The 15,793-nt window shown below is 56.9% G+C and overlaps 1 protein-coding gene across 1 annotated transcript in view; it reads left to right on the top strand.

Annotated features, from left to right (window-relative positions):
- Nucleotides 1-15,793, top strand: part of HSPG2 (heparan sulfate proteoglycan 2) — a 200,523-nt gene that overhangs the window by 45,049 nt on the left and 139,681 nt on the right. The window contains exons 5-10 of the mRNA XM_075060406.1: nt 9,376-9,485; nt 9,872-9,930; nt 10,459-10,619; nt 11,366-11,404; nt 13,338-13,463; nt 15,130-15,420. Of these exons, the coding sequence (XP_074916507.1) occupies nt 9,376-9,485; nt 9,872-9,930; nt 10,459-10,619; nt 11,366-11,404; nt 13,338-13,463; nt 15,130-15,420 (786 nt within the window). The remainder of the gene's footprint in view (nt 1-9,375; nt 9,486-9,871; nt 9,931-10,458; nt 10,620-11,365; nt 11,405-13,337; nt 13,464-15,129; nt 15,421-15,793) is intronic.

Here is a 15,793-nt window from a genome sequence, read left to right as displayed (position 1 = left end):
AGTGCCCTGTGGGGAGAGGAGCGATTTCCAGGGCAGACTCTGCCTTCCGCTGGGTCACTGGGAGCCAGGTCTGCCCCAGCTCCTTGCAGCACCGAGCGGGCACCGAGAGGGGCTGACTCACCGGAGCCGGACGCAGCAGCAGGAAGCCAAGGGCTCTGCAGCCTGAAGCATTTTTTCCATCTCTCTCCCTAGCCAAGTGCAAACAAAGCACAGCCGGGAACAGAGAGCTCCTTAAAAGGAGGGAAAGTGGCTTCTGGGGAAGCCAGGGAGCCAGCTGTGCTTCCTGCAGCAGGCCCAGGGCCCTGCAATGTGCCACTCCCCGTGCCCGGGTACGGACGCAGCTGCCAGTCGTGGGCACGTGGCTGCACCTGCCGAGGCCTGGCACTGGGTGTTGTGGGCATGATTCTTTGTGCTTTGCCTGGGGCCACTGGGTATGTCTGTAGGGCAGCGTTGCTGGCGCAAGGCTTCATACGGGCACCCTCTGCTTGCCCACTCCCATTTTACCCCCGGGTGCACACTCCAGCTTTTGTACAGCCAGAGAGCAACACAGTCTGAGTGAAAGCCCTTGAATTCTCTCTCTTGTGCCCAGATGCCCATGGGTAACCAGTGGGAAGTGACAAGGGCACATACCCAGCTAGGGCAAGGCTGAAGCTGCCCTCTTGAGTCCGTGGCCCAGGCGCAGTGAGCTTCAAGCCTAGGGTCCAGGGCTGTGCCTGCTGTGAGGGACCCAGGGCAGGGTGGGTTTTACTAGAAAGCATCTGGCCCTGGCACTGCTTTCTCGGGTTCCTGGGCTGGAAAAGACATTTGGTCCCTCCCCTGGGCAGTGGAGCCCCAAGGGGCATCCTGGAGCACATGGGCAGGGCAATGTGGGAGGGCAGCTCGCTCTGCCCCTGATTGTGCTGCACCCGTCCTGTGGGTGGTAGGGACTTCCAGGCCAGAATCTCATGCTGGAGCTTGCGGAGCTGGCCAGCAGGCCCAACTCGGTGCCTGGCCTGGCACTGGTTGGGAGTAGGGGGCCACCTTCCCACAAGGCACTCAAGTGAAATCCCCATCCCCGCAGGCCCCTGAGCAGCGTCAGCATCTGGCCTTCTAGAAGCCATGCAGGCCAGAGCCAGCCACACCGTAGGCTCACCCTGGGGCCCTGCCGCCAGCTGTGTGGTCTGGGACCCACCTATATAAGAACATAAAAATGGCCGTACCAGGTCAGACCAAAGGTCCATCTAGCCCAGTATCTGTCTACCGACAGTGGCCAATGCCAGGTGCCCCAGAGGGAGTGAAGCTAACAGGCAATGATCAAGTGATCTCTCTCCTGCCATCCATCTCCATCCTCTGACAAACAGAGGCTAGGGACACTGTTCCTTACTCATCCTGGCTAATAGCCATCTTAATGAGGCATTTAATGGATCTTCAACCAACCAGGAATAATAATCCAGTTTCCATACAAGAGCGCTGATGTCCCTAGCCTCAACAACCTCCTCAGGTAAGTGAGTTCCACAGGTTACTGTGTGCTGAGTGGCAAGAAGACCTTCCATTTGATTTGTTTAAGGCACCAGCTGCTCTTATAGAGTTTTTCATTTGTAATCCCTAGTTCTTGTTTATGGGAAAAATAGTAAAATATATAACTTACCCACTATTTCCACTTCTCCAACATCACTCATAATTTTATAGCTAGCTCTCTCTATCAAATCTCCCATCCCTTCCAGTCCCACTCCCATTTCTCAAGCTGATAGAGACTCTGCACTCTTTGGAATCTTTCTCTCATGATGGTGACCGTCGTCTCACCAAATAATCCCTAATTCATATTATTAGTTGTCATGTTCTCGTTGTTATCTGATAGATACATTAATAATTACGATATGTACATAGATACTACTATGTTTGAGAAGGATTGAAGTGAGAACCTACCATCTACCACAGTGGAACAGAGAAGAGAAGGGTGACATCAGTGGTGATTTATATTTAGAGTACAACCAAATGAAAGCATTCATTGTATCACTTGTATTGCATTGTCTTGTCTCATCACTATTTAGGAAATGCATGCGATCCTTGAAGGAAATCCTAGTTCATTCAAAGGTATTAGCGTACCACCTTCTAGACCACACTCTCGCAGCACAGAATCATCTATTATGCAAAAAGCACACATGCACATATGAAAGGTGGACTACCAAGTATCTATTCCTTCCACTGACATTGGCACTTTAGCGAGATCCGTCACCCGTCACTATTGGAGTTATATCCAACACTTCTAGCAAGATCCGATAGAGACATGAGTAGTACCCAAAAGAAATGAATGGGGACCATGCGATCGCCTTATAACATCATGCATTTTATGAGCATAAAGATTTCATGTTCTCCTGAGGGCCATACTCCGTATATAGGTGCTGTGCCTCGTGACTGTCATCGCCCAGCAATATATATAATGTGTCTTGCACAAAAATCCTGTCCTCCTTAACCAAAAAGAACTTCCCCATCGTGAGAACGCCACACCGACCCAAAAGACCGGCCTTGGGCTATCAGAAAAACGACGAGAATACTACTCATTCCCTACCCTCGCATTCCCCCAGACTTATCCACCTTTCTCTAGCATTGTACGTTGAGAGAGATGGCATCTAGCTAACATAGGAGATCCAAACTCACTTGCGCTCCTAAGAAACATAGGCAAGGCAGGATTACTAACTTCCTGTCACCACAACCACCCTTCGAGTAATTTCAGCGCACCGCGATTCCGCGTCTTGATTAATAACCAAGGATATATCAATCAATTCACAAGAGTGGTAAAAGAAGACTATCTTTCTAAGAAAAGAACAAGAATAGGTATAAAAAATATCTCATGTGTAGAAATCAGGCAATGAAAAGCCTTACAGGATAACTCAGAATCATATAGACTAGAGGGAGCCCCCCCTCCCCCGCCGCCCTCACCCACCTAGATTACAAAGTTACAGGAAATACAGGGTAAAAAATCCTTCTCAGCAAACAGAGCACATATAGCATGTTGACAGAATACAACTAGACTAATCGCCTTAGCCTGATAACTACTTACAATCGTAAACAAGACTGAATAGAAAGATTATGGAGAGACGATGCTATTGAATCCCGGTCCCGTTCAGATCAAGAGCGCCGAAACAACAATGACACAAAAGCACTAAACAAAATGAGATCTTCTCCGACCGAATGTATGCAGAAGTATCTTAGCTGCCCATTGTGTCCTCTGGCAGGTTGTCAGCCAAGGTTTTAAACGAGCTTCGTTACCCTTAACAGGTAATCAAGAGTAACATTAACCCTAACCATCTATTTAGGACAAGCCCCCATCATTATGATAGTAAGTTGGGTTATTTTTTCCAATATATGACTATTATTACGGAGTCCCCGGGCAATGCTTCTGGAACTGCTCCCACAAAGCCAGTCAGGACTGCGGAGGAGCCTCTCTCTTCCTGCAAGTAGCAGTCGTCTCAAGGCAAGAGCTCACAGCGGCCCAGTGCGACCGCTTCCACTTAGGCGACCTAGCAGTCGCCTAGGGGCAGGATTTGGGAGGGCGCAGACTCCTCGTGGCCTCCCGCAGGCGTGCCTGTGGAGGGTCCGCTGGTCCGTGGCTCCGGAGCCGTGGGACCAGCGGACCGTCCGCAGAAACGCCTATGGAGATCCCACAGAGCACACAGAACCGCAAGCCGCCTGCGCCTAGGCGCCAAAACCCCTGGCGCCGCCCTGCACATGGTTTCACCCCTGGTCTCTCCTTTGGAGCATCAGCACCTCTGCCCCTCTGTGCGCTTCCCACTAGCGAGTCCGCCCAGCGGGGTCCTGGGAAGCACCGGTCCTGCACCCCCACTTCACAGTCAGACGTGACTCTCAGCCAGCCAGTAACACAGAGGTTATTCGATGACAGGAACATGTTCTAAAACAGAGCTGTAGATACAGCGAACAGGACCCTTCAGTTGGTCCATTTTGGGGGGCAGTGAGCCAGACCCCACGTCTGCACTTCACTCCTCGTCCCCAGCCAGCTCCAGACTAACAACCCTCCTCCATATGCCCAATACATTCCACAGTCGTAAGTCACTGACCGTCAGTGCCCTCCCAGGCTTCAGTGAGCACCTTGGAGATCGGGCCAGATATGTCAATGCTGCTACCTAGACCATCATATTCGCAACTGGATGCTAAGAACACTGAACAAAAATTTTGACAAAAGTCCAGGTCGCATCAGTAATTTACAGCACCAGATCAATACGGACCGCACGCCTGTGTCAGGCATTTAGGTTGCACTGGCCCTTTGCTCTGTGGCAATCACACACCCTGTATCCCACACCTAGATACTTAAATAACTGCTAGGGACAGAGGCACCAACACCGTATTCAGAAAGAAAACATTAAGAATATTCCCATTTTGTCACAGCATTTACTTTACATTTTATCCACATTAAATTTCAATTTGCCATTTGTTTGCCCAGTCACTTAGTATCTGTGAGATTTTTTGAAGGTCTTCCACGCCTGCTTTAGTCGTAACTATCTTGAGGCAGATTTAGTAATCTCTGGCAAAACTGTTGCCACCTCACATGTTTGACCCCTTTCTCCAGATCATTTAGGAATACAATTGAATAGGATTGGTCCTAGGACTGACCCCTTGGCGAACACGCACTAGTTAACCCCTTCCATTCTGAGAATTTTACTCATTAATTGCCTACCTTTTTCCCTTCTGTCTTTTAACCAGTTCTCGTCCATGAAAGACCTTACACTATTATTATCCAGAAGCTTAATTTACGAAAGAGCTTTGGTGAGGGACCTTGTCAAAGTCTTTCTGAAATTACTAATACATATTCGCCACTGGATCCCCTTGTCCACAATGTTTGTGAACCCCTTCGAAGAACTCTAATAGATTAGTAAGACATGATTTCCCTTACCGAACATTTGACTATGCCACAATTAATATTTCTATGTTGTCGACAATTTATTCTTAACTATTGTTTGAACTAATTGCCCCGGAGTACGACGTGCTGGATCCTCTCTAAGCTCTTTTTAACATATTGTGTATACTATTAACTATCTCCAGACACTATAGGATACAGAAGCCAATTTTAAGGATAGGTTACAAACCTTAGTTATATGTTGCCTGCAACTTCACAATTGAGTTTCTTTCGAACTCCTTGTGGATGCGATCGGTCCCGGACTTGTTAATGTTGAGTTATAAATAATTCCAACCAACCCTCTCGTGCCTCTAATCTGTGACAAGTTCCTCAGGTTTGTCACCTACAAAAGGCCGGCTCAGCTTTTGGAATCTCCCCTAACTATCCTCAGCCATGAAGACTGACAAAGAATTTCATGTTAGTTTCCTCTGCAATGACTTTATCTTCTTTAAGTTGCTCTTTTGTATCTCAATTCAGGGCCCCACTGGTTGTTTAGCGGGCTTCTGCTTCGATGTAACTTTGTTATTACCTTTGGAGTTTTTGGCTAGCCGTTCTTCAAACTCCTCTTTGGCTTTTCTTATTACACTCTTGCACTTAATTTGGCAGGGTTTATGCTCCTTTCTATTTGCCTCACTGGGATTTGACTGCCACTTTTTAAAGGAAGTCTTTTTCTCTCTCACTGCTGCTTTTACATGGTGGTTAAGCCACGGTGGCTCTTTTTTAGTTCTTTTACTATGTTTCTTAATTTGGGGTATACATTGAAGTTGGGCCTCTTTTATGGTGTCTTTAAAAAGCGCCCATGCAGCTTGCAGGGATTTCACTTTTAGTCACTGTACCTTTTAACTTCTGTTTAACTAACCCCCTCATTTTTGCATAGTTCCCCCTTCTGAAATTAAATGCCACAGTGTTGGGCTGTTGAGATGTTTCCCACCACAGGGACCTTAGAGAGTGATCACCCAGTGCCAGCCCCAGGGCATCTGCAGGAGTTGAATTTCCCATGTGAAGAGTCCCAGCTCCCTGGCGGGAAGGCTGGGGCGCTGCCCTGCCTGAGGCCAGGCTGAGGGGCTGGCAGAAGCAGAATAGTGGCTGAGCAGAGAGCTGGGCTCTCTACTGGTGGGAGTTAGCCAGGACCAGCGGGACGTGTTGCCTGCTTCAGGCTGAACCCCCATCCCAACTCTGCAAGAAGAGGGTTTTTTTAGCATGAGCTGCACGCTGCCTCTCCCTGAGCTGAGGAAGGGCTGTTTCCTGGCGGCTGCCTGGCTGCGCTCTTTGGGTGAGCTATGCTGGAGGGCAGAGTGTGTGGGGTGACCCCACCCACTGGCTGCCCGCCATCCCCGAGGTCACAGGGCACTTTCAATGGGCTCTTTGTGTGCCTGACAAGCGCCCCTGTCTTCCCTGAGCTGCGGGAGGGGCACCTAGGCAGGGATTGGCAGCGCCTCGCTGTGAAAATGGGGCACTGCAAATGGGGGAAGCCCCTGTCTTCAGGCAGGGCCCGCCACCGCCAGCCCCAAGCACTCTCTGGCACCGCCCTCTCTGGTGCTGGTGGCATGGCCTCTCCCATACCTGGGAAGGGCCTGGCTGGGAGCAGAAGCAACCCTGGAAAGTTGGGAGAGCGCTGGCTCTGTGTGCGGGCCTTTGAGCCAATGTTGAAGGCATCACCCCAGGGAGCAGCCCTGGAGCAACTCCGTCCAGCCTGCAGGAGACTTTGGCTCTCCCAGATGGCTGGGGGGTGCCTGTGAAGGGGGTCCGTGTGTGGCAGGGGGCTGGCTGGGCAGCTGCAGGGGAGCTGCTGTGTTCTGAAACATAGGGCCCATCTTCATCCTTCCCAGCCCCTGGGATAGCGAGAAGCCTTGCCTGGCCCCCCTGCCCTGCCCCCAGCTGGTTCCAGTACCATGCAGCTGTCCTGCTGGCATCCCAGCCTCCATGCTATCGGGCAGGAAACAGACTCTCCTTGCAGACAGGCTGCCCACTTCCATGGGGTGAACCAAGCTAGGGGCAGGCAGCGCCTGTGGGCATGGTGACAAGCCTGCCCCATCCCTACCAGGATCTCAGAGCTCTGCACAACCTCTCCAACAGGTCAGGATCCTTCTCCCTACTTTTATAGAGGGCAAAGTGAGGCACCTTGGGAGAAGGAGTTCACCCAGTTGCAGGACTGCAAATAAAACCCAGGAATCTGACTCTGGCTCCAACCCTCCCTGGCTCTAATCCACTAGATCCTACTTCCCTCCTCAAGCTGGAGAGAGATCCCCCGCCCCCCCCCATCTCTACTCCAGGGGGAATTCTGCACCAAAAAATTAAAAATTATATGCACAATATTTTAAAATTCTGCATATTTTATCAAAATGAAACAAAATAATCAGGCCAATTTCAATTATTTTGGTCATTTATTTCAATTTATTTATGTCAGCAAGTCTGTGTAACAACAGAGCTACAGGAGAGATGAAGGCAGGGCGGCGGCTGCTGGCCAGGTGCCCAGCTCTGCAGGCAGCACCTCTGCTAGCAGCAGCACAGAAGTAAGGGTGGCCTGGTATTGGCTTGCTTTTGTGCTGTTGCTAGCAGAGGTGCTGCCTTCAGAGCTGGGAGGCTGGAGACCAGATTTCACTGGGAACACCACATTTCACACTTTGGAATGTGATTTTTATGGCTGCGAATTTGGTAGACCCCTAAATGTAAAAGCACAGCTAGGGTCAGACAGGAGGGAAAAGGAAGCATTTTGGTTGAAATCACTAATTCTGCGTGAAAAAAAATGTCTGTGGGGAACATTAATTCTGCACAAATTCTGCATTGTGCAATGGCGCAGAATTCCAGCAGAAGTATAGTCCTCCCAAATCAGGATAAAGAACTCAGGAGCCCTGGCTCCCAGCCCCCCCAGCTCTAACCCACTAGTCCCTACTCCCCTCCCCAAACAGGAAACAGAACCCAGAAATCCAGTCTCCCAGGCCAGGCCTTTTTCTCCTTGGAGAAGAGCAGGTAGATTATCCAGCTCTGCCACGTGCCCAGGTGCACCTGAAGCAGGCAGAGCCCAGTTTCTCCCTGGTGCCTGTGGGTGCATCGCCATTGCATGCAGTGGGGGATGGGGCTGTTACTGATACTGACAAGGTACTGCGGAGCGTGCGTGCAGGGCAGGGCATAGTAACTTCCCTGGCACAACCTCTCTTTCTGCCTCCTGCGGCGTTTGCTAGCCCAAGCCAGTGCTGCTCTCAGCTGGGGGCTCCCTTCGGGGAGAGCCCAGGGACCCAGTCAGAGTGCAGCCACACGCTGGAGGAGCTCCCACCCTGCCCCTGGGACTCCGGTGCTGAGGGGCTCCATGGGCCTTGCCCCTGCCAATGGGGGCTTTACTGGGGGGCAGGCTGCAGGGACTCCTTGGCCTGGGAGCAGTCTCCTGTGGGGGAGCTGTGTAGTGTCTGGCCTGTCTGCAAGGGCTGGGGGAGGTGGTGAGTGGGGCTGCTGTTTACTCACTGCAAGGAGTGGAGCAGCTGGTGCTGGGGAGGGGCTTCCGGCTGGATGCAGGCAGTGTGGCTCCCAATGCAGGGCAGCTGCGAGTGGGGGATGAGCTTTGGCAGCCGCAGCCTGATGCAGGGAGCCGGGGCTGCTCCTGGCACAGCATGTGTGTGAAGCTCGGGGGTGTGAAGCTCGGGGATGCAGTTAGCAGGACTCCACAAACCCCTCTCCCTGGCCCAGAGCTCCCACCTGGCCCCAGCCCCTGCGGCATGGCCCCTTCATTGCTGGCTCTCACTGAAGGGTGCAGCTGGAGTTGCAGTGGGGGCTGTGGATTTTCCCAGCCCGGGAGGCAGCTGGGCCTGTCCCCTCCACCCTATGATCTGTGGAGCCTGGCCCTGGGGAGGAGGTCAGGGCTCTGTCCCTCTGCCTGCATGGGCGACCAACTCCCCAGCACCATCCCCTGCCCTGCTGTTGTCCCAGGCAGTCCCGGCTGGTCTAGGTGCTCTGCTGTGCTGCTGGGGCGCTCTCCCACCACAGTCAGTGCTAGTGCCAGGGCCTCAGCACAGCACTGGGGGCATGTGCTGCACAAGGTGCACAGCCACGGTCCTGACCCCTTCTGGTCAGTAATGATCCCTCGGCTCTTTTTGTCAGAATAAGGGTGTTGGCTCCATTGTCTTGGCCAGGTCCTTCTGGTGTCCCAGGGTCCTGCAGGTTTCAGGTGGATACGATAGTCTTCCTCACTTCCTGTCCTGTTTAGAGTGGCCAGACAGCAAGTGTGAAAAATCAGGACAGGGGGTGGGGGGTAATAGGATCCTATATAAGAAAAAGACCCAAAAATCGGGATAGTCCCTGTAAAATTGGGACATCTGATCACCCTAGGTAATAGGTGCCTATATAAGATACAGCCCCAGATATTGGAACTGTCCCTATAAAATCGGGACATCTGGCCACTCTATAACTGTTGCACTGTGTTGTCATGCGGTTCTCCTTGCTCAGCTGCGCCCTGCTCTCACACTGGCCGTCTCTCCTCTCTGCATGCCCAGTCTACTTCCGCGCTCTGGTGAATTTCACCCAGTCCATTGACTACAGCCCGCGGCTGGACGACGCCAATTCGGAGGAGTTCCGGGAGGTTTCAGAGGCCGTGGTGGATACGGTGAGCCCTGACCTGCCACCTGTCCTGCCGAGAGAGCTTCCTGGCAGCTGGCCCCTGCTACTCCCAGACTCAGCAGTAACCCTGTCCCCTGCTCGGCACCCCAGAGGTCTGTCAGCGCTGGCTGCCCAGCCTGGGCGCAAGGAGCTTCAGTCTGTAGAGGGCATAGCCCACTCGGCTCTAAGGCCCTTTCCAGGCAGGGTCACTGTCCCAGGGCAAACTGGGGTGGGGGAAGGGCCTGGAGCCGGTGGCTGGGTCAGGTGAAGAACCCCAGTGGCTTGGTTTATGGTGCCCTGCGCTCACCATTAGGTCATGCTGCCCGTAGGATTTCCCCACGCCCCTGGCCATGGGGTACCGTTTGCTGATGCTCTCTCTACCTCTCTCCCCAGCTGGAGTCCGAGTACTACAAGATCGGTGGGGAGCAGGTGGTCAGCGTTGTGTTCATCAAGTGAGTGAGGTGCCCCTGGCAGTGCCATGGGATAGGGAGGGCAATGGAGGCCCCTCTGCCCCCTGTTCTCCTGGGCATGGTGCATTTATCTCTGAGAGCTGGTGCTTTCCCTGCTGTCAGCACCATGCCCCTGCACCACTGTGCCCCAAGCACCCTGCACCAGGGTCCAGAGTGCGCATGGGGAGTCGTACACCGTGCCCAAGAAGAGATCCCCCCAACCCTCCACAGCTGGAGACATTGTGGGGGAGGGCTGGGGGTCACGGCTCAGAGTGCCCTGTCGGCTGCGGCTGTTTCAAATAGGCCTGGCCGTGGGAGCTAAAGGAGCTGCCCCATTAGCACAGCAGTAGTAGGGCTTTTATCATCAGTTGATGAGGAAGTAACTGGGAAAACACGAGACAGGCGGATCCCAATTCAGAGACCCACCCACACGTGTGAATCTGCTTCCATCCAGTACAGAGCAGTGGCTGGAGCACACGCATGCCCACGCACACACCTTCCCCCATTTAGCCTTGCTCCCGCTCTCCCCAGGGAAATCGACGGCTATACCTTTGTGGAGCTGGATGTGGGCTCAGAGGGGAACTTGGATGAGGGGGAGATCCGTGAGGTGCTCTACTCTGTCATCGAGAGCGGCTCCATTGCCTCCTACATCACCTCCACGCAAGGCTTCCAGTTCCGGCGCCTCGGGGCAGGTGAGCAAGGCTCTGCCCAGATCCCCAGCTGGGGTCAGTGCCCTGGGCTCTGTTGGCAGGTGCCAAGGGGGCCTGGGGAAGCAGGGCAGCAGCCTGCCAGTGTATTTAGAACAGATACTGGGCGTGCGGGAGGCCCCCTCCCCAGCAGTTGAGCCCTGGTGATAGGCAGACTAAGTGAGGGGTGGGGCCTGTGCCCACGATGGGCATGGTACGGTGCTAGGGCCAGTCTGCCTGTGTGGTTCACCCCGCACTGGCTCAGAGGGACTAGCACAGATTGTCCTGGCCTGCATGGACGGGACCGAAGTGGTTCCGGTCACTCTCCTATAGAACCAGACTGCTCCGTGGGCATGCCTGGGCTGTGTCCGTCCATCTGTCTGCAGTCACTGCGGTGCCCAGGTGCTGCGGTCTCACTCTGGACTCCCTAGCCTGTCTGTTCCCCAGCCCAGGCCCAGCAAACCCCGCTGGAACCTGGCGCCCAGCACAGCAGGGGCCGTTCCGCTGGCAGCCCAGATGACAGGTGAGGGGCAGTGCTCCCTCTGCGGGGCTGCAGCAGTGGCCCTGCCACCCATGGGGCCAGACAGGGGGCAGGTGGGAGGGAGAGCAGTGTTGGCTGGTCCACTGAGCTGCTGTCTGGCCAGGGCTGGGCCGGGTGGTCCCGAGCCAGGGACTCCTGCTCCCGAGGCAGCCAGTGCTTAGGCCTGGGGGGGCCCCGTCCTCCCCAGCTCTAACCTTCTGTTCACTTGCAGCCCAGACCCCGCCTCCCCACATTGCGAGGGAGTCGCCAGGTGAGTTGGGCGAGGCGGCAGGTGCAGGGGGAACCCAGAGGCCTTGGCAGTGCGATTGGCAGCTGGGGGCGGGCAGGGGCAGCCCCTGCTCTCCCCGTAGCCCCTTGCACCCGAGAGGGCTCCTTGCTGACTGGATGCAGGGTTTTGGCAATGGGCTCCTTCGGCCTTAAGAGACTTCCACTGCTGCACCCAGTGCCAGGCCCTTCCACTGAGCACCTGGGTGGCCCAGTTCCTGCCCCAGCGGTTGGCAGCAGAGAGATTAAAATCCCAGAAGCCCAGCCTGTGGGTGAGCTGTGGACTGTGGGAGAGGGCGCAGACAGCTCCTTTCCCCTCCCACGCCAGCTGCCAGCCCCCGGGAGGGCTCTGTACCCAGTGTGTTGGGGGCGCTGCCCTCCTGCCTTTGGCTGGTGTTAGGAGCGCAGACCAATGCTGGTCCCCCCATCAGGTCCCGCAGCAGGCTCCAGGTTCCCCTGCGCTGTGCTGCACCCTTCTGTGCTGTGCCAGGTGTGTTTGTGGGCGGCCTGCCATGCGCGTGGCTCTGGTGCCACTGGCTGATGCTGCCTGGCTGTTGGCCCTGCAGCTGGCGCCCTGGCAGGTGACATCCCCCTGCAGTTGGCGCAGATGCTGTCCTGTGGCTTGGCGCCTTTGTGCAGGCACATGGAACTGGCTTTCAGCCCAATGCCGCCACACCAGGAAACACAGGGCCATGCCAGGGCCCCTGCTTTTGGGCTGGGAACCGGGGGTCATGGGCAGGGCCGGCTCCAGGGTTTCTGCTGCCCCAAACATCGGGAAAAAAAAAAAGCCGTGATTGTGATCGGCGGCACTTCGGCGGCACTTCGGCGGCAGCTCCACCGTGCTGCTTTCTTCTTTGGCACTTTGGCAGCAGGTCCTTCCCTCCGAGAGGGACCTGCCGCCAAATTTCCGCCGAAGAGCTGGACGTGCCGCCCCCTTCCATGGGCCGCCCCAAGTACCTGCTTGCTGCGCTGGTGCCTGGAGCTGGCCCTGGCCATGGGCACAGGCCTGCAGAGGCTTTTGGGTTCTGGGGAGAATCACAAGTGCCCCCGTCCCCTCGCTCCTGGACCAGGTGAGCTCTGGACCGGTCTGTGCTGCTTCTGGGATTGACCAGAGGGGGCGCTTCAGAGCACTGGTACTACCTCCAGTGGGGGTGAGCCAGCAGCCTCCACTGCACTGCCCCCTGCGCGCTGCATCTTGCCCTGCTCCCAGACCCTGCAGACCCAGGCTCAAGCAACCCCACCCCCACCTGAGCCCAGCAGACTCAACCAAGGTCAGAGCAGGTGGTTAGTGCAGGGACTCACCAGGCAGGAGTCCAAATCTACCAGGTTCTCTTGGTGCCGTGGGCAGCTGGGCCCTGTGCCATGGCATGTCTGCCGCATGGTGTGTGTGCCGCATGGCGTGTGCACATGGCATCTGCCATGCGTTGCATGTGTCACATGGCACGTGCCCCGTGGTGTGTGTACCTGCCGCCTGCTCTAACTGTGTGCAGTGCTTGTTTTGCTTCCTGAACATGCAGCTCGCAGGGTTTCTGGTGCAGGGTTTCTGGAGTTTCCAGTTGGGCAGGGGTTTGCAGGGGGCAGTGAGGGGATTTCCCTGCAGCTGCACAAGTCTGGGGAGGCGGGAGGCGGCAGAGTAGGGTGTCCTTGTGGGCAGGATGGCAGTGAGGGGAGCTCTGCAGGACCCCTGTGAGCCTGCGGAGGAGAAGGGGCTGCGGTCAAGCTCTACCCATCTGGTTGGGATTTGACATCCCAGGAGCTAGCTGGGCCAAGGTCAAACTGGGCTTGTCCTGGAGCCCTGGCCCACGGGCTGAGAGCTTTCCCCAGGGGTTGGGGCCCTAGTGGCATCTCCCCTCGCCCCCAAGGTGCTGCCCCAGGCTGGCCTGGGCGTCCCGTGGCTCTGACTCCTGCCCCTGTTGCAGTGCCCCCGGATGTGCGTGCCTGCACCGGGGAGGAGTTCACCTGCAGCAGCGGGGAGTGCATCGACAAGGAGTTCCGCTGCGACCGCCGCCCTGACTGCCGCGACATGTCAGACGAACTGAATTGCGGTAGGTGCCGGGAACGGGTGGGGGCGGGGCCATTGAAGGGGGCGGGGCCATTGACTGTGAGGCCTGCCAGCCCATCCCCCGCAGTGGTCCCCCTGCGTATGGCCTTCCTCTAACCAGCTCCTCCCCTCTGAACCTCACAGCACAGACCCAGCACACCCCCAGCCCAGCCCAGCGATGGCCAGGAATCCTGGCACGAGCCCCACTCAGCTCCCACGGGATCTCTGGTGGGGTTAAATGCCTCCCAGCAGCTTCCAGGCCTCAGCTCCCTCCCTCCCTGTGACCACAGAGCCATGAGCAATAGAGACCCGAGGAGCCCCCTGCCCGTCCCTGGCGCCTCCAGCTGAGGTGGGAGGGATTATACCCCGTGCTCACTAAGGTGCTTTTCAGATGGGGAACCTGAGGCACAGAGCAGCCAAGGTGAGAGTTGGGGCTAGGGCCCCCACCCGTCCTCAGTGACCCTCAGGAACAGAAAGCGCTGCTGCCCAGGCCATGCCCTCTGTCTGCCCTGCTCTAGGCCACAGCTGGAGTAGGGCGGCCGCAGGAGGGATTGCTCACAGCAAGCTGGTCTCCCGGGCTCAGCTGGTCCCATGCAATGCCCCTGGGAGCGGATTGCGCAGCCTGACCGAGCTCCCCAGTGCTGGCCTCTCCCCAGCTCAGTTCCCTGGCTGAGTCCCTCCTGTGCCACACCCAGAATATCCCCTGTAACTATGAGGGAGACCCTCTGTCCCCAGGCCTGGGGAGCGCGGGACTGGCCCAGCTGAAAGGGGGCATCTGCCCTGGAGACCTGGCGAGCTCCCCAGGGCTCTGTGCCCAGCAGGACCTGCCTTGAGCCCTGGGAACCGGAGGCCTCTGGCTGCAGGGGCCAGGAGTTCCCTGGGCGCCCATGGTCCTAGAACCAGGGCTGCCTTGGGAACTAACTGATCTCCCCCTCTCTTTACCCTTGCCTGCCCTTGACTACTGCTGCGACCACAGCCCTGACTGCAGGGACGGCTCCGAGGAGCACGTCTGTAGTAGGGAGCCCGGGGGCCCCAGGACTTTCCCTCTCCAGCTGCTGCCATTTAGGGAGGGGCTGGGCACCCTTTTCCCAGGCTTCCAAAGGGACAGCTGTCAGGACAGCCCAAGGCACAGCCAGGTGCTGCCCCTTGCCTGGGCACCAGCTGGAATGCCAGTGGGCAGGGGAGGAGGCATGTGTGTTGTGAAGGCTTTTCCCATGGGCATGCTCTGCCCACAAGCCCACCCAGCAGCTATGTGTCAGGGACACCCTCAGACTGCCAGGGGCATCCCCATGCTAGCAAGGAGCCCAGGGCCCAGTAGCGCCAGGCCTTTGCATGGGACCTGCATGCTGCCATGGCCCCAGGACAGGCAGCTGAGATTGGATGGGAGGCAACGAGTAAAGTCCTGTGCCCCCCAGCCATGGAGTTCTCATTTCCTGAGGCTGGATCCCATTCCTGCCTATGCTGCACTCCCTGGCCACTCGCCCTGTCACTGCCCTGCCTGCCAGCTGAACCCCCTGTAGCCAGCCTCGCTCTCCTGATCACAGATACTTTCCTTGGTGGCCCTGCCCTGCCCGGTCTGGCCCAGATCCCAGGGCTGCATCCCCTGCCCCCGGCTCTGGTTCACAGCCCCTTTCTCTCCGGTCGCTAATGTTCTCTTTGTCTGGCCCCAGATCCGCAGGAAGTGGTGAGTCCCCCACCCCCGCCCATCACCACTGCTCAGCCGGCCACCACCCGGACACCCACAACCAGCCCCTGGACGCCCATGGTCACTACCAGGAGGGTGCCGTCCACCACGCCCCCCCGGCTCATCACCTCCAGGCACCCCCCGGTTTGGCACCCCTTGGAGCTGCACCCCTGCCGCCGGGATGAGGCCGTCTGCTCCAACAAGCAGTGCATCCCCCGGGACTACCTCTGCGACGGCGAGCGGGACTGCCTGGATGGGAGCGACGAGCTCAGCTGCGGTAGGGGGCATGCGGGGGCTGGGCCAGGCCAGGAGGGGCAGCAAAAGAGCAGCCAGGCTAGCGGCTGCAGCACTAGCCCAGGACATGGCCCTCGCTTGGCTGGCTCCCGCAATTGGCTGACGGATCAGTGCTGGGAATCGGGCCCCTGGGCAGCGTTGGGGAGGGGCTGTCACATGACACGGTGCGAGGGTGCAGGCGCAGCGCTGGGGAGGGGCTGTCACATGACACGGTGGGGGGGTACAGGTGCAGAGATGGGAGAGGGGCTGTCACATGACACGGTGGGGGGGTGCAGAGATGGGAGAGGGGCTGTCACATGACACGGTGGGGGGTTACAGGTGCAGCGCTGGGGAGGGGCTGTCACATGACACGGTGG

This window comes from Chelonoidis abingdonii, chromosome 23, assembly GCF_003597395.2.
Source record: "Chelonoidis abingdonii isolate Lonesome George chromosome 23, CheloAbing_2.0, whole genome shotgun sequence".
Lineage (NCBI taxonomy): Eukaryota > Metazoa > Chordata > Testudines > Testudinidae > Chelonoidis > Chelonoidis abingdonii.
This window is presented reverse-complemented; position numbering and strand designations above follow the sequence as displayed.